Below are 22,721 nucleotides of genomic sequence, written 5' to 3'. Positions count from 1 at the left end.
AATTGTAGTTCTGGAGTAGAGCTTTAAAGCTGCAGTTCTTTTTGCGATAGAAATGAGTGGAAAGCGGCGGCAGATAGGCCAGAAAGGCGGAGGGAGTAAGAAGGGCAGGCTGGAGGTGAGGGCAGAGCTGTCAGCTGCTCTGGGGGGACAGGCTGGACGTGAGGAGGCCCAGAAAGCCTGGGAGAAGAGAGCGGCTGCCCGCTGTGGTGAGTGGGAGCACGTGTGTGTGTGTGCTGCAGCCTGAGCCTGGAGGGAAGTCCCAGCTTCACATGCACACTGGCCTTTATTTACAAAGACAGCTTGGCATTTGCAGTGATTACTGGGCTCTGATCCCGGCTGTTCACCTCCAGAAGTGCTGCGCGGAGGCGTCTACAACAGATAAAGCGCCCTCCTTCTGTCCCCCAGTGGGACTGCAGCGAGCTGTCAGGTTGCTTTGGCAGCCAGATGCATAAGGGCGTGTGCACAATGTGCGGTTTTATGTCAATGTTGGATCTTTACTCAAAATGCAAGTTTTAAAAAAATAATAAAAAGAGGGATTTTTGGTTCTTACCATAAAATCTCTTTCTTGAAGCCTTCATTGGGGGACACAGCACCCATGGTAACCTGTGTCCCCCCAATGAGGCGATAAAGAAACACCTCTTTGAACAAAGCTCAACGGCGGCCTCTGTGTCTGCCGAATACTGAAGTCTGTCAGGCTCTGCCACATGCGGGGTCTGATTTGCTGCCGGACAATAAAACATACAAGTGATTAAAGGGTTGCATTCGATCCTATATATGGAACTAATATTGCAGAAAAAAACATCAGTTTTTTATTATTAAAATGTTGTGAATTACAACACTGTGTAATTATTTATTCAGCATAATAAGTGTGGTGGTAATAAAGCTGCTTTTTACCTATTCTCCCCAAGGCTAGGAGTTATCCCTGGCCTCATCTACTTAGTGGGCCTGTATAGACCAAAGCAGAAAGTGGTTCCTAACACCATAGGGCCACTTATATGGATGATCAATACATATTACACACAGTAGATGGGCGTAGCTGGGTCCCACAAGTTCCTACCAGTTCTGAGTTGATGGCACTGCTGGACATCTTCCGATCTTGATGTATGATGTCTTTCATCTGCTGCACTAAGTTTCCTTGGCCGATCACTGCATCTAAGGTGCACGGCATTGCCCATTTCTTGGTTCTTCAAAAGAGCTTGAACAGCATTCTGCATTGATTTCTTTTAGGCTCTGTTGTCTTGGACTCCGTGCCCTTCCAGCATTGCATCATCCATTCCTTCATTGAGAACTCCACGTTTCTTGACGGGTTAAAGGAAGAATTACTGGACTTGAGGTTCCATGAAAAATCCAATGATCTCTACAAATTCCAACAGGTACCAGCAATTTGTAGAGCAGGGTTTTGTTTTCCACCCCAGAGTTCGTTTTTTTTTTTAATTATTATTTTGTTAATAATAGTATTTGTTGTGGATTAGGGAGTGCTGCCATCTCTTGGCCAAACTTAATATTGAAATTGTATTTTTTTGTGCAAACTATTGAGAAAAAAACTATCACTGTCTACAGTTACAGTGAATTAAAGAGTGCAATTTTGACCACAAAGATGGATAATAGGCTTTGTGGTGGTCTCACACTAATACACCTATTCATAGTCCAACAGTGATGAAAACACAACCTCCTTTCATCTCTTGATTAATGCATACGTTATTTTGGGAATGTATGGGAAGAATGCCCTAACACGGAGGATAAAGTCTTGATAAATCCCTTTAACTTACTGTTATGGACTCTTTTTTTCTTAAATTAATCTCCTGTTTTACAGTCTGAGGATCTGAAGAGCAGAAAGGAGCCGCACATCAGTGCTCTACGGTGAGACGACCGAGGACCGCTTAAGTTTTAATTTAATATATAACTTCTTTTCTTTACTAAGGCATTCTGACTATAGACACATCTACAACACTCACTCCAGCTCCGTTGTGCCCAGTGTCAGTCTGGAGTGGCCAGTGCTCCCTCCACTTTATCTCCTCCTGTGTGTGCTGCATGATGGCCACCTTGGATTGCCAATTAGATTTTGCACCCCTTTTGGTGTGATACTTAGTATTCCCAACATTCATTTCTGGATGATGCCATAGATGTCTATAGTCGGGGTACCCCAATGATTAATGTATCTTCATTCTCGTTGCTTTTTGTACACATTTCTTCCCACTAGTGTAACTTGCTTGGACACAATCTTGTTTCAGGGACGCCCTGTTTGTAGATTTTCGGCAATGGCTATCAGAAGTGACAGGAGTGAAGCTGGAGACAACTGTAGACGTATCGTGTGCGCAGTACAACTACACAGGTAAGTGGTGAGCACATCATGCAGTAAGTGTTGCCTTTGTTTGCTTGTTTTTCCTTCATTATTTCCTTTTCCCCTTCCTTCCCCTTTTTTTTTTATTTTTTTCCCTTTCCATATACAACATTTGTTCTATCAGACACTCTACTATGTCACGATGATGAACTGGAAGGGAGGAGATTTGCTTTTATCCTATATCTGGCTCCTGAGTGGTCTGAGGCAGATGGGGGGACTCTGGACCTGTACAGCACTGACGGTACGTCTCTACTTCCCAGATTGTCTTGATTAAACTGAGACTTGTATCCACAGGTTGTTAGGGTCTTTGCAGCTTTCCTACCTACATTGGGCACTTGGGATGATAGCCAGTGTCCCGCTATAAGCAGGAGACCCCCTTTCCCTTTCCATGTACATTTCTGTAGTATGTTGCCTTTAATTACCTATAACAAAGGTTACTCTTTCATAGGGGTCCCATCTTTGACGTGTTTTCATGATTTTTGACTCCTATTATCTCAACAACAGGAGTCAAAATATGTATAATGAACAATGAAAGGACATCAGACCCAAGAAGGTCTTCATAATTAACGTGTGCAAAAGGAGTGCACAAAGTCCTCCTTTTCTATACAGACCTCACTCTGTGCCGCTTTCAACCTCATATTCCTGCTCACCAAATTCGGTTCTGTCCTGGAACGTCACCTTTATATTAGAGGATTTTGATGAGTGCCATTTTTATAGAGAGAGTATTGATGACTCCATAATGGCTGACTGATGTATACTCTGCCCACCTGTCATGCTTTCCCAGACAGGACACAACCCGGATCTATTGTAAAGTCTCTTGTTCCGTCTTTTAACACGTTGGTTTTCTTCGAGGTCTCTCCAGTCTCCTTCCATCAGGTAGGAAATGTAATTTCCCCCCCCCCCCCCCCATCTTCGGACTATTTTTTTGTTCTGGAGCCTATTTATTTGATTTTTCAGGTTTCTGAAGTGTTATCTGAGGACAAATGTCGTCTTTCAGTCAGTGGATGGTTTCATGGATCCTCTTTGGCGCGCCCCCCACGGTGTCTGGACCCTGCACCTATGCGAAATCCCCACATCCCATGTGATGTAATAATGAAACATTACGCTGGAGCCCATTTAGAAAGCTTTAGAAAAAAAACACACTTTTTTTTTTTCCTCTCCTTCACAGCATGAAATCCTGTATGAGTGGATAAATCCCACATACCTGTCATTCGAGTATCAATCACAGATTCAAGAGGAATTTGAAGACTCATCGGAAATTTCTTTAAAAGAATTTCTTAAGGTTTATCTGAGCGCTGTGCATCTGAGGATGCATTGGAAATAGTCTGATGTCCTAATATCTTTCTTACCCGGGGCCCCATGTGGTGACTATGTAGGCACTTTAGAAATCCCCTTCCCTTTGAGGTGCCTTGTACAGGTCAGGCCTGATTTGTCACTCTTTATCCAGAATTTTTCTTCTTTCACAATCTCCATCAGACCAATCACTTCCGATGTATCTATTGCAAGGAGAAGCCTATTTAGGACTGTAATCAATTCCAGATCAGGGAAGACTGGTGCACAAATCTACCACTAACTCAATATTTCCAGACGCAGGTGATAAGGTGCTGCTGTGTTGGCATAGAGCACCATGCCCTCATGCCAGAGATCTTGTATGCTGGATGTGGCCTTGATACCTGGGTTACATGTCTTGCATTAGACCTTGGTCTGGAGCAGTTGCCTCTTCATCTCTACTCCATCACCGGGTGATGGCAGCTTGGATGTATTCCTCTCTTGTTGAAAAAATATTATCCCTTTTAATATCTCTTTTTAATGCCATAGATCTGGAGAACCTGATGTCCTCTACAGAAGGCAAATTCCAAGAAACCTGGTGACCTTTTCATAGGAGATCCAGGTTGAACGTTCCCTAGTACTAGCGGTTACACTACCCCGGTGTTTACCCCAGGATGTATCCCTAATGCCATCTACCCCGGTGTCTCCCCTATGATGTATCCCTAATGCCATCTACCCCAGTGTCCCCCCTATAATGTATCCATAATGCCATCTACCCTGGTGTCTCCCCTAAGATGTATCTCTAATGCCATCTACCCTGGTGTCTCCCCTAAGATGTATCTCTAATGCCATCTACCCTGGTGTCTCCCCTAAGATGTATCCCTAATGCCATCTACCCTGGTGTCTCCCCTAAGATGTATCCTTAATGCCATCTACCCCAGTGTCCCCCCTATAATGTATCCCTAATGCCATCTACCCTGGTGTCTCCCCTAAGATGTATCCTTAATGCCATCCTACTCTGGGTTGAAGTAGCAAAAGTTACCTTTCCTTTTGGGAGCGTACTAATATATTTTTATCCGTGGAGCATTGCCTAGACTATTCACAATGAGAGTCCGCCACCTCAAGTTCATTGTGCCAAAATATGTTTGACTTGATGAATGCTTGATGCAGAGTTCCTACTCTTTCTCTAGTACGTCATCCAGTTTAATGGGTGTCAGAAAATCCCTGTCCCCTGGGTGCAGTTTAAAATAAAAATACAAAAAAACTATGTTTACTCACCCTCTTTGGGTCCAGCGCTGAGTCTTCACTGCTGCTCCTGGTGTCTGGCTACAGCTCTGCATAAAATAACAATCGGTGTAATCAGTGGTAAACTGCAGCAAGGAAAAGGGGTTTTCTGAAACAGGAAAAAAAACGCCTTTAATGCTTTTTCTATGGGCACCTGCTAAATACCACTGCACCCAGCAGATGGCGTACTTCACATTATATAATTTTATGATACTACTCCGTGTCCTGGTGCAGGCGAGGAGAAACCTAGAGAGCTTCACATTTGGGTCACAAGAAAGTAGGATTTGAGGGATGAACTATTTGGGATATCCTTTAAGGCTATGTGCCCACATATGCAGAAAATTTCTGCTTCAAAACCGGACTCCTTCCCAGAAACCGCGTGTTTTATTTCCATGCGTTTTTTGCGCGTTTTCCGCGCATTTTTGCGCAAAAAACGCACGTTTTCGATGCATTTTTTTTCCACGCGTCTTCTGACTCATAGAAAATAGCTAAAAATGCTGACTTTTCCCCAGAATTAATGAGCATGCTGCATTTACTGCGGAATTCACTTAAAATGAATGGGATGCTTCTTGTATGCGTTTTTGAAGCATTTTGACCGGGACAGACGCTTCAAAAACGCGAAAAAAACGCTTACGTGGGCACACAGCCTTAAGGTTGAAAAATAAAGGAATTGAGTTCAAGCCTATTCTTGTCTGGTTTGTAGGAGGAGAAGTTCAGCGCTGTGTGTGCAGCTTTGGAGACACACCACATAGATTGGGAGCTGCTCGGTCCTCCCAACAGAAGGTGACGGAATTTTTGGATTCGGTTTCTGTTGTTGTGTTTTTTGTTTTTTTTACTCCACTTTCATTATCTTTGTCATCTAGATGTTATAAGAGGGCAAAAGAAGAATTACCTGATGCGGTATCCACCTGTATGGACCTTCTACGATCTGAGGCTTTTTTCCTGTTTCTCTCCAACCTGACTGGACTGAAACTGCATTTCTTGGCTCCGGACAACGAAGATTCTGAAGATGAAGGTTCCTCTGGAGACAATGCAAAGTCCTTGATGCGAAGAGATGTTGCGGAGCCTGCGGACCCTACAGCTCAGTCAGAAGGTGCATGCATGAACTTGCCATCCTAGTTTAGTGTCAAGGTGGAGGCCATTGTATCGAAAACGTGACCAAAATTTTTTCAAACTCTGAATTTTTACACCCTTAAACCAGATATTTATTATCTATTTTGTGTGGTGTAACTAACATTTACCACATGTCTACTTCACATCAGCATCATTTTTGAAATCTACCTTTCTCCAGTCACCTTCCACGACAGTCACCTTGGAGGATGTCTCCCCGCCCTAATGGGGGACAGGAAACACAAAGAGGTTAAATAACCCTCCCCTTCCTGCTACCTCCAGTGTTTTTTCCTGTCCCCCAGTGGGGCATGAAGAAGAGGTCACAAGGGCTGCCGTGGCCGGCGAACGGAGCCCTATATACTTAGATTGCCGGGCAGCCGAGGTCGGGGGGGACTCTCCTCTCCTCCTCCTCCACAAGAAGCTGCTCCCATCTCCATCTGACGATGCGACTCGGGACTTCCCGCCCCTCCCGCGCTTCTGCAAAGAGGCAAAGCGGGGCGGTGTAGTGCAGCCGGGGTCCTCGTGCAGCTCCCCGGCGTCCTCCTTCCTCCATACGGCTGTCGCCGGGCACGCGCGCAGGGGTAGTGACGCGTGTGGATTACTGGAAGTGATGTCACTGGCGCACTTCCGGTTCGCGGCCTACAGCGCTCCAGGGTGGAACGCACGCGCCGGAGGAATACCTATCAGCCGGGGTCTTACCTGCGGTGACTCCCCATGCACCACGAGGAAGGAGGGGCACATGAAGATAGAACGCTTCATCGCCCAATATAAACGGGCCATAGGTTCCAGGTGGGTGCAGTGTGACTGAATGCTGACATAGACGGCGATAAGCCCTTGACAGCTGCATCTGCGGAGCTCAGCGTTCCCCCTCCTACCGTGAGTAGCAGGGCTGGTCCCCTGAACTGTCCAAACTTTGGTGGCACGGGTTAGTGAGTATGCCATTCTCTCCTTTCAGGAAGAAAAGGCTGCAGCTCCCAGAAATAAGCCCAGCCGCAAGTGTGGTATATGTGGTGCCAGGCTACCTTCTGAGTATAAAAAGAAGCTATGCCAGCCTTGTACGCAGGACATCCTACGTACTGAACAGCCCTCCCTGTTTGACAGTATTAAAAATCTCATTAAACAGGAGGTACAGACCACCATGACATTGGCCCAGACCCCGGTGCCCAGCCCCGATCCAAAAAAAAAAGAGGAAAATAGCACCCACGGAGACCGATTCAGACTCGGGTGAAGTCTGTACCTCGGGGTCTGAGGACATTTGGGAAAATGAGGGCTCCACATCCACCCCTAATCCCGACAGAGAAATACTACTTTTTTTCTGAGGACATGGAGGAGCTACCGTAGTATCCATGGTGAGAAACACCATGGGGTTGAGGAGGAGGAGGTGAAGCTCTCGATCCAAGATGAGATGTTTGGGGGGCTGAAACCCAAAGGTAGGAAAGGGTTCCCGGTTCTTGAAAATGTCTGAAGTATGATAGTTCAGGAGTGGTTCTCACCAGAGAAGGGACTTGGCGTACCCTCTGAACTCAGGAGCCGCTTTCCTCTTGAAGGTGACAGCTCCATTTGGGAAATCCCTAAAATAGTTGTCCAGGTCTCTAAGGTGACTAAGAAAACGTCCCTTCCCTTCGAGGACGCTTCCCAATTGAGAGATCCTATGGATCGCAAAATAGAGAGTCACCTTAAATCCTGGGAAGCGTCCACAAATCTGCTGAAGGCAAACATAGCCTCTACGTGCGTCGCCAGGGCGCTATTTTTCTGGCTTCGCACTCTGGAGGATCACCTCTCTCGGGGTACTCCCAGAGAGGAGATCCTGGATTCCCTTCCTCTACTCCAAAAAGCAACAGGCTTTTTAGCCGATGCCTCAGGGGAAACGGTACGGGTAGCAGCAAGGTTCCTAGTCCTCTCTAATTCGGCGAGAAGGGCCCTCTGGCTGAAATCGTGGGGAGGTGACATCACCTCTAAGACAAAGCTCTGTGCCATCCCCTTTCAGGGACATCACGTGTTCGGGCCAGTCTTAGACGACATCCTTGAGAAAGCCTTGGAGAAAAAGAGAGCGCTACCCGAACAGAAAATGACCAAGAGACTGTTTTTTCCTCTTCGCCACGACAGCACCCACTGAGAGAGGGGATCCGCCCCCGGAACAGGAAACCTACAGAGAGATAAATGGGGCGGTCCCCCTCGCTCCCTCAGTTTGGTTTCCTGTTCCTGGAAAGGAACCCGCAGAAGAGGATGCCTGGTCTGGTAACCGCCTGCGTGCAAAATATGAGCAGCAGGGGCCCCAGGACCGGAGGCAGCGTCGGGCGGAGAGGTGTATTTCCCCCCCCCCCCCCCCGAGCTGGTGTAATGCAGGTGAGGCTGGAGGCGAAAGTGGTGCCAAAGCTCACTGGGGTTATGGCTATACTTCCGGGATCAGGCTGAAGGCAGAGACCGCGGGACAACGCCCGCGCTAGCGCAGTAGGGCGAAAAAAAAAAAAAATGGTGGACAAAAAAAAAAAAAGAGGAGCAGCTATGGCAAAGGCTTTAAAAGGAAGCCACAGACACAGCGCTAGTGCGCAGTCATGTCATCCTTAGATGACTCAGCTTCGCTCCCATTAGGTCAGCTAGTGGTATCCCCACTTGGCAGTAGACAGAGTAGTGCTACGAGGAGAACCAATAGCACCAGAAGAAGTGGCAGCTCTAGGAAGGAATCCATTGGGCCTTCCAAGCAAGATGAGCCGTTAGAGAAGAAACGTAAGGAAAAGAAGTCGTCCCATGCCTCGCCTCAGCCTGGGTCCCGGACACCGCAGCCGGTAGTTGCTGACGAAATTCACGGGTGAGTGTTTTTTGGTCAGGTTAGATAATTGATAGCCTTCTCTTTCTGGTCCATACCCCCTTTAGGATAAAAGAACAGAGAAGGCGAAACAGAGAGAGTGTGCCTTATGTTCGCAGCCCCTCCCGGATGGCCACCCAAAGAGATTATGCCAATCATGTGTTGAGGAGGCCTTGCAGGAGGAATCCTCACGAAAGAAGGAGGATATCCGGGCAATGAGAAGAGAGGAACTACGGGCCTTAGGCGGTTCCAGTAGTCTAGGGGGTCACTCCTCCGTGAGAGAAATACGTTCATCTAAAGGAGGAGTCTCGCTGGCGTCAAGGTCGCCGTCAGATACCGGAGAACTTGATTCCGATAAGTCCCAGGAATACCTTTCCTCAGAGGACGAGGATCAGACGTGTTTCCCCACGGACAGTGTCGGTAATCTTGTGAAGTCTGTCCGAAATACCATGGGGTTGCCGGAGAGTAAGGACCCCAAGACCCCTCAGGACATTATGTTTGCGGGTATTTCTCGTAAAAAGGTCCGAGCATTCCCAGTGGTCCCAGCTATAAAGGACCTAGTTAAGAGGGAATGGGAGAAACAAGGCCAAAGGACCTTCCTCCCCTTAACGTCAAAGCGTAAGTATCCCTTTGACGATGAGGAGTTAACGGCCTGGTCGAGAGCCCCCAAGGTGGATGCGGCAGTGGCCTCTACCTCCCGTAGATCCTCCTTGCCGGTGGAGGATTCGGGAACTTTGGCTGATTCTTCGGATCGTAAGACTGATACATTCCTCAAAAGATCGTGGGAAGCTTGTACGGCAGCCTTTAAGCCCGCAATAGCAGCCACATGTACGGCAAGATCTATGTTGGTGTGGCTGAACGACTTGGAGGACAATATTAAAAATGGAGTAGCTAGGAGTAGGCTTCTTTCCTCTATGCCCCTCATTAAGGGAGCAACGGCCTTCCTCTCCGACTCCTCCGCGGATTCTCTCCGGTTGTCGGCTAGAGCCGCGGGACTGACCAATGCAGGCAGACGGGCCTTATGGTTGAAGGGGTGGAAAGGAGACACACAAACAAAAACTAGATTGTGTGCTATACCCTGCCAGGGTAAGTACCTGTTTGGTACAGAACTGGATGAAATTTTGACAAAAGCGGGGGAGAGGAAAAAGGGGTTCCCTAACCCGTATGTTCCGTTCAACAGGAGGGCCTACAGGAAGCCACCGTTCGGTAAAAAGAAAGACTTTAGACCCCAGGATCGCTGGGGAAATAAGGACCCCAAGCAAAGAGGCAACCTATTCGGGAAACGTCCCTTCAGAAGAGACAGATCCCGATAAAACCGTTACACCGGTAGGTGGCAGGCTATTAAGATTCAGCCGCCAATGGATGAAGGTGACATCAAACCCGTGGGCCCTAAGTATTGTATCATCAGGCCTAAAATTAGAATTTGTTCGGTATCCACCGAACTCCTTCTTATTGACTTCTATGAAGTCCCGATCTCAGCAGGAAGCACTGGAGATGGAGATTGCGGTACTGCTAACTAAACAGGTTCTAGTGGAGGTCCCAGACGACGAAACAGGGATGGGCTTTTATTCTCCTCTATTCTTAGTCCCAAAACCAGATGGCTCTTACAGGACTATAATAAATTTAAAGAAACTTAATACCTTCCTAAGACTGAGGTCGTTTAAAATGGAGTCGATTAAGTCTGCAATAAAGCTTTTGTTTCCCAGGTGTTATATGGCGGTCTTGGACCTAAAGGACGCCTACTACCATCTCCCCATATATCGAGGGCACCAAAGGTTCCTGCGGGTAGCAGTCTGGTTCAGAGGTCGGATTCAGCATTTCCAGTTTGCGGCAATGCCATTCGGGCTATCCATGGCTCCTCGGGTATTTACCAAATTAATGCTGGAAGTAATGTCATATGTAAGGCTGAATGACACCCTAGTTGTCCCTTACTTAGACGACCTACTCATAGTAGGGAATTCTGTTTCACAGTGTGAAGCAAGAATAGCTAGGATTATCTCATCCCTACAAACACTGGGTTGGCTAATTAACTGGGAGAAATCCAGACTAGAGCCAGTGACCTGTCAAAGGTTTTTGGGCCTGCAAGTAGACTCCGTAACTGAGGAGTGCTTTCTGCCAAACGCCAAAGTAATGGCCATAATCGACAAGGTACAGAATGCTACAGGAAGACCCGTAATATCATTGAGACAGGGCATGTCCTTGCTGGGGTCACTGATATCATGCATTCCAGCGGTGCAATGGGCTCAGTTCCACTCTAGAGAACTACAGTGGGCTATTCTGCAGGAGATAGACTGCAGGGGCGGCTGGAAGGGAAGATGTCCCTATCGCCCGAGGTGGTTGAATCCCTAAAATGGTGGTTAATTCCTTCCAATCTATCGAAGGGAGTACAGTGGTGGGTGACTCCCTCCAAGATACTCACCACGGATGCCAGCCCCTTAGGTTGGGGAGCCCACCTAGAGGAGCACATGGTACAAGGCTGGTGGCGGGAGAATTAAATAGAGGCCTCCTCTAATGTAAAGGAGCTAACAGCGATTTTTTTTTATGCGATATCTCACTTCCTCCCGCAGTTAAGAGGCGCCCACGTAAAGATCCAGACAGACAATACCACCGCAGTGGCCGATATAAACCGGCAAGGAGGCACGCGGTCAATGCCACTGATGTCTATTGCGGGAAAGATTCTGGAGATGGCCGAGGTCCATCTTCTCTCCTTGTCAGCGCTCCATATAAGAGGAGTGGACAACTCCCGAGCAGACTATCTCAGTCGCCAGGCCCTATACCAGGGAGAGTGGGTCCTCAGCAGAGACGTGTTCGAAATGATAGCGTCAGAATGGGGCAGACCGGAGATAGACCTATTCGCAACCAGAGCCAACAGGCGTGTAAAAAGGTTTGCTTCTCTCTACAGGTCGGGCAACCCAGATATTCTAGATGCCCTCCAAACACCCTGGGCATTCCAACTAGCCTATGCCTTTCCTCCGATGGTGCTACTACCAACAGTAGTCAGGAAAATAAGACAGGAGAGGGCGAGGGTCATCTTGATAGCCCCATTTTGGCCAAAAAGACTGTGGTTTTCATGGCTGAGAGCCATGTCGGTAACCGACCCGTGGATCCTGCCGCTGCACCAGAATCTTCTCTCGCAGGGACCCTGCTACCATCCACAGGCCAAAGCCCTGCACCTAGCGGCCTGGAATTTGAAAGGGAGCTACTGAGGCAGAAGGGTTTCTCAAAGAACCTAATCAATACCCTGCTACAAAGCAGGAAGGAGTCCACGACAAAAATTTATGCTAAGGTGTGGAGGAAGTTCCTGGCCTTTCACCCAACAAAACTAGCTGGTGAAGTACCCATTACGGCCATTCTAGAGTTTCTACAAAGAGGCCGAGAACTTAGACTCTCAGTAAGCACTCTTAAGGTCCACGTGTCAGCCCTAGGAGCCCTGTTTAACTATAACGTGGCAGCAAATAGATGGGTGACTCGGTTTATCTCGGCCTGTCAACGAGCAGAACCGGTGCATGTGCCTCGACTTCCAGCGTGGAACCTTACTTTAGTTTTGGATGCCTTCACTCAGGCACCATTTGAGCCCATAAGCTCAGCATCAGTAAAGTGCCTCTCATTGAAAACGGCTATGCTGGTGGCCTTAGTATCGGCCAGGAGAGTGAGTGATCTTCATGCTCTGTCAGTAGACCCACCGTTCCTGTTAACAACACGAGACAGTCTCATTTTAAAGACGGACCCGTCCTATCTGCCCAAACGGGCAACTAAATTTCATAGGTCTCAAGAGATATGCCTACCTTCATTCTATGAGAACCCGTCAACACAGGACGAGGAGAAATATCACACCTTAGATGTGAAAAGAGCTGTGCTAGCCTACCTTGATAGGACCAGTCCCTGGAGGCAGAGTAGGTCTCTTTTTGTCTCATTCCAGGGCAGCAGGAAAGGGTCTGCAGTTACATCAGGCACGATATCCAGATGGATTAGAGATGCGATCACAATGGCGTATCTGACAAAAGGAGAAGACCCTCCACTGGGGATTAAGGCGCACTCTACTAGAGCCATATCATCCTCCTGGGCCGAGAGGGCGAACGTCCCAATTGAACAAATATGTAAGGCTGCAACCTGGTCTTCTCCATCTACCTTTTATAGTCACTATAGACTAGATTTGTCCTCTACCGAGGATCTAACTTTTGGTAGATCAGTCCTTAACACGGTGTGCCCGCCCAAGTGATTATCTCTGAAAATCTCTCAGTGGGTGCTGTCGTGGCGAAGAGGAAAAACCGGATTACTTACCGGTAATACTCTTTTGTAGAGTCCACGACAGCACCCGCTCACTTCCCTCCCGTAAGAATTTTTTCACACATGGGTCTCCTTGGTGGTGGAGATTATGATTTAAATTAGATATGTGATTAAACTTAGTAAGCTTAAAACTGCATAGGGGTAAGATAGATGAATCGCCCAAACAGTTTGACTAAAACATGTATGGCGGTTCCTCCGTTGTTCTCGGTAACACAAACTGAGGGAGCGAGGGGGACCGCCCCATTTATCTCTCTGTAGGTTTCCTGTTCTGGGGGCGGATCCCCTCTCTCAGTGGGTGCTGTCGTGGACTCTACAAAAGAGTATTACCGGTAAGTAATCCGGTTTTTCGTGGCCCACGAGAACAGTCCTCCCAGAAGGAGTTCAGAGGAAAGGGCAAAACGGGACGGTGGCGCTACTGAAGGGGGGTAGAGGCAAGAACATCCTTGTCCTTCAGCAGCAGCAACCCCCGGACAAACAGTGACTCTCCGGTGGGGGGTCGACTCACTCAGTTCCTCACCCAATGGCAGTCCACAACTTCGAACCAGTGGATCCTTCAGACCATTCAATTCGGGCTGAGATTAGAGTTCGAGCAACCACCCCCCCCCCCCACTGTCTGAGAATTACCCCAACACAGTCCCCAGATCTGCAGAAATCCCAACTGCTCCAAATACAGGAGCTGTTAAGAGTCTCATACGTGCCTCAGCACGAAATAGGCAAAGGACGTTACTCCCGCCTGTTCCTGGTAAAGAAACCCTCCGGGAAGTACAGACTGATTATAAATTTGAAACCCCTAAACTGGTTTATTGAATACCGAAGATTCAAGATGGAGTCGGTGAAATTGGTGATCCCTCTCATTGGGCGGGGCTGGTTGATGGCTACAATAGACCTGAGGGACGCGTATTACCACGTCCCAATCCATCCGGAGCACAGGGCGTTCCTGATATTCGCGGTTTCCCACGACCAGGGGATCAGCCATCTACAGTTCAATGCCCTCCCATTTGGGGTATCTCCAGCACCAAGAGTGTTCACGAAAATTATGAGAGAGGCAGTCATTTTTATCCACCTGCAGGGAATATGTATTGTTCCATATTTTGACGACCTGCTCGTTATCGCTCCATCAGAATCTCGTCTAAACCAGGATGTGTCGAGAACCCTGCAGATACTCGAAGCCTTAGGGTGGATCCCGAATCTGAATAGATCGGACCTTCACCCATCACCAAGGAAAAAATTCTTGGGAATTCTGTTAGACTCTGAGGAAAGAATGTCCTTTCTTCCCGAGGATCGCCAGGTGGAACTCCGTCACAAAATCGTCCGATGCAGAGGGCACCAACTGAGAGACACCATGTCTATCCTGGGGTCCCTGACAGCGTGCATCCAGGCGGTGTCATGGGCGCAGGCTCACACGAGAATCCTCCAATCATACGTCCTGGAGAACTCAATATCGGGGCAATCTGTCAAGGAAGATTCCACTTCCAGGACACGTGAGATCGGCCCTCTTATGGTGGCTAAATTTCTGAAACTTGAGGCGGGGAGTCAGCTGGGACCAGCTTCCCCTGAAGATAATCTGTACCGATGCCAGCCTGAGAGGTGGGGGAGGCCTATTTCCAGGGACGATGGTCTCAGAACGTAAGAGCCAGATCGTCAAATCTGAGAGAGTTGACAGCAGTGGAGGAAGCACTAAAAGCCGCATCATCCCTTATCCAGGACCACCACGTTCGGATCTATTCCGACAACATAACCACGGTAGCCTACCTCAGACACCAGGGGGGTACGAAGTATGCCAGTCTGAAGACAGTGGCAGCAAGAATTTTCCTCTGGGAAAAGCACCTGCTGTCCATCTCGGCGATACACCTGAAGGGGACGGACAATATCCGGGCGGACTTCCTCAGCTGAAAGGATGTCCATCTGGGGGAGTGGTGTCTAAACCAAGAGGTCTTCCGATCTCTGACCTCGAGATGGGGGAATCCAGAAGTCTACTTGTTTGCGAATGCGCAAAACGCAAAAACAGCAACCTATTTCTCCCTCAGTCCTACGTACGGAGCCCGGGGAACAGATGCCTTCGCCCACCCATGGGACTTCAGACTAGCGTGCGCCTTCCCACCGATCCCTATGCTGGCAAAGACACTACAAAAGATCTGACTGGACAGGGTCATAAAAATCCTGGTTGCTCCAATGTGGCCGGGACGCAGCTGGTACAGCACCCTGTTGGACATGGCCCAGGAAGGTCCTCTGCTTCTACCCCAAGAAACCGACCTGCTTTATCAGGGTCCCCTGCTGTACCCGAACCCCAGCAAGCTAAAGCTGGCAGCCTGGTTATTGAAGCCAACATCCTGAAGGCCAGGGGTCTGTCGGAGGGGGTAATCCGGACCCTTCAAAAAAGCAGGAAACCAGTGACCAATACCATATACGGCAAAGTATGGAAGAAATTATCTTCCTGGTGTCTTCCTGATGTCCCTGACCCCTTCCATCCCAATATTGCTCAGATCCTAGATTTCCTGCAAAAGGGGTTAGAGCTAGGACTCCAAGCACCCTAAAGGTACAGGTGTCTGCCCTCAGTTCCTTCTTTGACCAGGACCTAGCCACACATCGTTGGGTCAAGCGGTTTATGACCGCTGTTAGTAGAATACGACCTAGGCTCCCTAATCGGGTTCTTCCCTGGGATCTTAATATAGTGCTCAATAGTCTTACACAGACCCCCTTTGAGCCCCTGTCTGAAATTCTGTTAAGAATCCTGACACTTAAAACAGTCTTCCTCGTAGCAGTCACCACAGCTAGACGAGTAGGAGAACTACAGGCCCTATCAGTACAGGAACCATACCTCTTAACTCAGACAGTATAACACTGCGCCTAGACCCCTCCTTTATGCCCAAGGTGGTTTCAGACTTAGGGGTCAGGATATCGTGTTGCCCTCATTTTGCCCAAATCCTTCTAATACGTAGGAAGAAAGATTCCATACCCTGGATGTCCGCAGAGTGGTTCTCCATTACCTTGAACTAACTAAGGATTGGAGAATTGACCAGAACCTGTTTATCCAATAGTCAGGGCGGAATAAGGGGAAGAAGGCGGCAAAAAACATAATTGCAAACTGGATCAAACAAGCCATCTGCTTGGCGTATTCGTCAAAAGATCTTTCTCCTCCGGAGTGTCTAAAGGCCCACTCCACTCGAGCAGTCGCTACGTCATGGGCAGCGCGAGGGAACGCGTCATCGGAGCAGATATGCAGAGCCGCCACCTGGTCCTCTGTTCATACCGTTACCAGACACTATAGATTAAATTTTGATAGGGATCTAACATTTGGTAGACGCGTTCTGCAAGCTGTGGTCCCTCCCTAAGAAATTAGTGTTGGTATAACTCCAAGGTGACTGTCGTGGTAGGTGACTGGAGAAAATAGAATTAGACTTACCGGTAATTCGGTTTCTAGGAACCTTCCACGACAGCACTAATTTCCCTCCCTATCTAAAATATCTTTATTGGATGAGTCCTGCACCATTGGCGGTAACTATTCATGCTAATATGCCAGAAAAAACACTGGAGGTAGCAGGAAGGGGAGGGTTATTTAACCTCTTTGTGTTTCCTGTCCCCCAATAGGGTGGGGAGACATCCTCCAAGGTGACTGTCGTGGAAGGTTCCTAGAAACTGAATTACCGGTAAGTCTAATTCTATTTTTCTCCTACGCCTCATTGGGGAACACAGAGATAGTGGGTGTTATGCTGCTGGCCGCTAGGAGGACACTAAGTAAACACAGAAAGTTAACTCCTCCCCTGCAGTATACACCCTCTCGCTGGCTGAGATTTCCCCAGTTCTTGCTTAGTGTACACCGTTAATTAAAAAATAAGAATTTACAGAAAAACTTAAAAATAAAATAAAAACAATGGGGTCTGAAGCCAGACCCAAGTGCCGCCTACAGACACTAAGCAAGAACTGGGGAAATCTCAGCCAGCGAGAGGGTGTATACTGCAGGGGAGCAGTTAACTTTTTTCTGTGTTCACTTAGTGTCCTCCTAGTGGCAAGCAGCATAAACTGCGGATTTAGTGTGGATTTCGCCTGCTTTTTTAAACCTGTGGATTCCTATACTGGAACAGGTGTAAAAATGCTGCGGAATCCGCACAAAGAATTGACATGCTGCGGAAAATAAACCTCTGCGTTTACACGTGGAATTTTCCGCAGCATGTGCACAGCGGTTTTTGTTTTCCATAGGATAACATGTTATTGTACACCGCATGGAAAACTGCTGCAGATCCGCGGGGCCAAATCCGCTGCAGATCCGCACACTAATCCGCAACGTGTGCACATACCCTTGGGGTGCAGTGATCATATTGACACCACGGGTGTGTCACAATTTTATACCATTGGGCAGTGAAGAAAATATAATTCTATTTTTACCCCTAAAACTTAGTATTAGCCCCAGATTTTACATTTTGACACTGGGAAATGGGTAAAAATGGCACAAAAATTTGTCCCATAGTTTATGCTGAATGTAGAAATATCCCGTATGTGGCTGTACAGTACTGCTTAGCTATACAGCAAGCTTTTTTTTTTTTTTTTTTGCGGGACAAGTTGACATTTTTGGCCACACAACTTTTTCTGATCGCTTTCTATTCCAATTTTTTGGGAGATATATATATTTTGTTCATTCTATCACTTAAGCTGAGCTCACGGCGGCGATTGTGCAGGCTGCTCCGCTCCTGTACCTTATGATTGTCAGGACGTACCGGTACGTCCAATGTCTGTAAGGGGTTAAAGGAGTTGCACCAAGTTTGGAAGTTATCCCCTATCCATGGGTTAGAGCAGAGCTGGTAAAACTGCGACATGTGGACAGACAGCCTAAGGGCTGAAACCGTGGGCCCACAAGTCGCACAGTGCCCTCGTCCATCACCGCAGCTGTAAATACATTGGTGGAGGATGGGGCTGTCGGCTTCTTCCACTAGTCAGCGTGTACAATAGCAGAGGCAATGCCATCTGGTCAGTATGTCTGCTGTACGGAGAGTCAAAGCATCGGGGGAATGGGAGCAAAGTATGTGTCTTTTGTTTTTTTTATATTATGTGCATGTTATGTTAGCATGTATATAGGGGGTTGTGTGGGGGCTCATACGGTGTATATAGGGGGATGTCTGCATACTTGATTCTGCTCAATATTAAGTGATGACATTTAATATTTTATATTATCATATTGAGCCAAATTAATTTCAGCCTATTAGTTCGGCAACTTGACAACAGTAATGGTCTCATGTGGCCCAGTCAGGAAAATTAATTGGCCACTCCTGGGTTCAAGGATAGCTTTCCTATCGCTGAGACATCCACCACTTCTGAGAACAGGGATCTGTAGACCCTCATGTGAATGGACTGGTAGTCGATCATGTGCACTGCCAATGGATATCTGTGGAGAGGGGATAACTCTTAAATTTGGTGCAACTTCTTTGAGTCCCCCATATACGTTAGTCTGCTGACTTGGTAGGAATTGTAAACCATCTAATGTGTGTGGCAACCACAACTGGTATTGAAGAATGTGACCTTATATTATAATATATAATTTATTTTCCTTCTCGTTTCTATTTTGCTCCCTTCTAAAGGTGGCAAGGTCCCAACGTGCACTGGAGAACTGAGGCATTGGATGCATGGGCACTATACCATGATTCATGACCATGATCCCGAGCGGCAGGAGTTCGCTCTAGACCTTCTGTTGTTCTGTGGAAGTGAAGGTCAGTAGTGTGTGTGTATCTACAGGTGCATCTCACAACATTAGAATATCATCAAAAAGTTATTTTATTTCAGTTCTTCTATACAAAGTGAAACTCATACAGAGTGATCTATTTCACGTGCTTATTTCTGTTATGTTGATGATTATGGCTTACAGCCAACGAAAACCCAAACGTCATTATCTCAGTAAATAAGAATACTTTTGAAAATCATTTTATCAAGCTGGTGTTATAATCTAAAATGTTTACCTACTGAAATGTATGTTCAGTAAATGCACTCAATACTTGGTCGGGGCTCCTTTTGCATTAACTACTGACTGTGGAACTTCACACTAGACCACAAGCAGCTTGGATTGTGGCCTCTCCAGACTCTGGGACCTTGATTTCCAAGGTCTAGTGTGAAGTCTCCACAAACAGTGATGGTTTGGGGAGCCATGTCATCTGCTGGTTTAGGTCCACTGTGTTTTATCAAGACCAAAGTCAGCACGGCCGTCTACCAGGACATTTTATAGCACTTCATGCTTCCCTCTGCTGACAAGCTTTTTGGAGATGGAAATGTCATTCTCCAGCAGGACTTGGCACCTGTTAACTGCCAAAAGTACCAATACCTGGTTTACAACCAACAGTATCACTGTGCTTGATTGGCAACAAACTCGCCTGACCTTAACCCCATATTGAATCTATGGAGTATTGTCAAGAGGAAGATGTGAGACACCAGACCCAACAATGCAGACGAGCTGAAGGCTGCTATCAAAGCAACCTGGGCTTCCATAACTCCTCAGCAGTGCCACAGGCTGAACGCCTCCATGCCACGCTGCATTGATGCAGTAAGTGATGCAAAAGGAGCCCCGACCAAGTATTGAGTGCATTTACTGAACATACATTTCAGTAGGCCAACATTTTAGAGAACACCAGCTTGAAAAAATTATTTTAAAAAGTATTACAATTTACTGAGATAATGACTTTTGGGTTATCATTGGCTGTAAGCCATAATCATCAACATTAACAGAGTGATCTATTTCACATTTATTTCTATGTAATATTAGTTTCACATGTATTGAAGAACTGAAATAAATTAACTTTTGAAGGTATTCTAAATGGCCTTATGCCTGCTGCTGTTTGACAGATTCAGTTCTTTATGGGAAAAAATTAATTACAAGATTTCTGACCCTGTTGAAAATGTTTTGTCCATAATTTGTACCTTCTAACATTTTACTTTCTTTCGATTTAGAGTGGGAAGCGGAGTATGGAGGATTCACTTCTTATATTGCCAAGGAGGAAGATGAAGAGGTAAAACATTTTTTGGGGGAGGTTTAGGACTTAAATTTAGGAATGGGAAAAAGAAAAAAAAACAACTTTGGGGGGCATTCACAGAATTGAAAGCTATCCCCTATCTATGGAAGAGCAGAGGTGACCTCAGCTGCACTCATGGCCTATGGGACTGCTGAACATCAAAGTTATAGTGCTGTCCAGTCCCATAGACAATGAATGGAGTGAAAGTCGAACAAATGCACCTCTGCTATGGAGCCCTATACTCGTGATTGTGAGGGGTCTTGACTATCAGTAATGTTATCCTCCAATCCTTCCAAATTTTGGGAATACTACTTTAATTTTTATTTTGCTTTGGCTTCCATTTACTCATTACTAATCCCTTATCTATTTTCAGCTCCTCACGGTCTACCCAGAGAACAATTGCTTGGCCCTCGTGTACAGAGACAGAGAAACCATGAGATTCGTGAAACATATCAACCATAGGAGTCTACAGCGAGACGCCAATCGTCCCAACCACAGCGGATTCTGGGACTTTGCTTTTGCGTACTACGAATGATGAGCTAGACACATACCTTTTACTCGTTCCTTTGAGGATTTATCGATCTCCTGTGTGTTTGCTGGCTTTGAGGAGTGGAGCTAATAAGACCGTGCAGATCGTACTGTGCCCTACAGTTTGCTACATGTATATATGAAATGTAGAACTTTCTGAATTATTGAGCATTTATAAAAATGGCAACATTCTGGAATCCCCCTCCCCCATTTTAAGTCAATGCAAGTGTAAAGCAACACACAACTTTGTGGCACAATGTAATAATAACCTGTCGCATCGGGAGGCCCATTACATGCTGCAGTGATGAAAATGCATGTTTCTAAATTCCAGCAAAACCGTGCATTCAAATTAACAGGATTTCTAAAGTTTTCCTCACTTTTGTCATTTATCACTGGTGAAAATGAGCAACTTTGTAATATATCTTATCAGAGAGATTTGCTAGAATTGATCAGAAATTATCAAAATTCTTAGGTAAAATCTGTATTCAGTGAAGAAAGTATCCCATTACTAAGACAGAGGTGTAGCTGTAGCAACTGACATCGCCTATGTGGATGAGAGGAGGTGCTAGAAGCAAAGCTCCTCCACTCATCTACATCGAAGTATATCTGTTGTGAGTTCATTTTCCCCTTCGTCACTGAGGTCTGGTGAACTCCCTATTCTGGTAAAGGAAGGTAATGAGCCTGATTATCAGGCACCTGAGGATGACTGGCTGAGTGGAGTCACGGACTGAATATAAGGTTGCCGACGCCCTTCTGCCCTGCGGGTGATTTTGCTGTGGACCTCTAGGACACCAGTCTGATTCCTGCTCCTCTAAAGCTAAGTTTTCTGCTTTGCCTGTTAGCATTTGTGTTTGGTTGTTGTTTTCCTTGCTTTTCTGTATTCTGCCATTCCCTGCTGGGGTGAGCTGAATCTCCTTTTGCCTGTAGCTCTGTCTTCAGAATATTCCTGAGTACTGACATAGCTTTTTTGAAGCCTAGCGTCTTCAGGGCCTTTTTCACTGTCAGTTTGTTGGCTCTTATTTTCATAGGGTTTTTCACGGATTGCAGACAGCAGCCTTCCTGTCCTTTTCTATCTAGTTAGCTTGGGCCCTGTCTTTGCTCAGTCTATCTTTCTGTCTGTGTTAGTGTTTTCATCTTGCTTCACCGTCATTATATGTTGGGGGCTGCCTGTTGCTTTGGGGTCTGCTCTGGGGCAGTTTAGATATCCCCTTTCTTTCTTTAGGCCTATTTAATTCTCCGGCTGTGATCGAGGGGTCTAGGGCATCGTAGGAACCCCCCACGGCTACTGCTAGTTGTGTTGATAGGTTCAGTGGTCTGCAATCCGATAGCTCCCAATGTCTCTGGTTTTCTGGACTTAGCTAGCATTTCAGTTTTTGCCTCCTACGGTGACTCAATCATAACATATATCCATAGCAGTGGTCTTTCCTCTCGCTCTTTCTCTCAGGCTGCTGCACTGAAGGCGGGCCATTCTCTCACGCTCTTCTTCCTGGCCTATTTCAGCTGCAGGCTTGTGTTCCTCTGCTCCTCCTCTCTCTTATGGCGCCATTCCACTGTGGCTTGCACCATCCTTTTCCTCCAGCTCTCTGTTCTACATCCATCAGGTATTAGGCTCCAGCACTATGGTTCCTGTTTTCTCCACTAGGGAGTAATTATTTCCTTCTTAATTTTCGTTAGGACCAGTGCCTCTGCAGGAACAGCTAGGCTCTGTTATTATAGGCATATGAACCTCCCCTCAGCAACTCCACACCTGGAAACCATATATCTATATGCTTAACATCAGGGTTTCCCGCTATTGTCCGGTACCTCCTCCAATTCCACATTTTGTTTGACTTTCCTGCAAAAAGAAGCTACCTGTAGGTCAACAGATGGCCCTCTGCCAGGACTGCAATTGCCCTACAATGCAGGTCCCACGGGAGCCCAACCCACTACTGATGAGAGCACCCCCACCACACACACCCTGAGTAGGCCGCATCTTTATCTCAATCTGTCACCAATCTAACCAAGTGCTTACAATTATTGCTCTTGGCCTTAGAGCGCCTGCCCATGCCTTCAACAACCTGTGGTGTATCAATCGTCCCTAGGGCCAAATCTGAGTCTTCCTATAATC

The 22,721-nt window shown here is 46.9% G+C and overlaps 1 protein-coding gene across 2 annotated transcripts; it reads left to right on the top strand.

Moving 5' to 3' along the window:
- Positions 1 to 52: 52 nt before the first annotated feature.
- On the top strand, positions 53 to 20,985 carry OGFOD1 (2-oxoglutarate and iron dependent oxygenase domain containing 1). 2 transcript variants are annotated; one of them, XM_073582052.1, is made up of 13 exons: positions 53 to 206; positions 1,228 to 1,373; positions 1,814 to 1,860; positions 2,232 to 2,332; positions 2,466 to 2,582; positions 3,126 to 3,217; positions 3,299 to 3,427; positions 3,510 to 3,623; positions 5,598 to 5,677; positions 5,758 to 5,987; positions 18,668 to 18,796; positions 20,025 to 20,083; positions 20,460 to 20,985. In XM_073582052.1, the coding sequence occupies exons 1-13, from the start codon at positions 53 to 55 to the stop codon at positions 20,619 to 20,621; spliced, it is 1,560 nt and encodes a 519-aa protein (XP_073438153.1). In that variant the 3' UTR covers positions 20,622 to 20,985. The 2 variants fall into 2 exon arrangements, with proteins under 2 accessions (XP_073438153.1, XP_073438162.1); XM_073582061.1 differs by lacking the exons at positions 18,668 to 18,796; positions 20,025 to 20,083; positions 20,460 to 20,985 and adding an exon at positions 16,686 to 16,936.
- Positions 20,986 to 22,721: the final 1,736 nt, after the last annotated feature.

This window comes from Dendrobates tinctorius, unplaced genomic scaffold (genome assembly GCF_039654945.1).
Source record: "Dendrobates tinctorius isolate UK_male_01 unplaced genomic scaffold, ASM3965494v1 ptg000009l, whole genome shotgun sequence".
Taxonomy (NCBI): Eukaryota; Metazoa; Chordata; class Amphibia; order Anura; family Dendrobatidae; genus Dendrobates; species Dendrobates tinctorius.
This window is presented reverse-complemented; position numbering and strand designations above follow the sequence as displayed.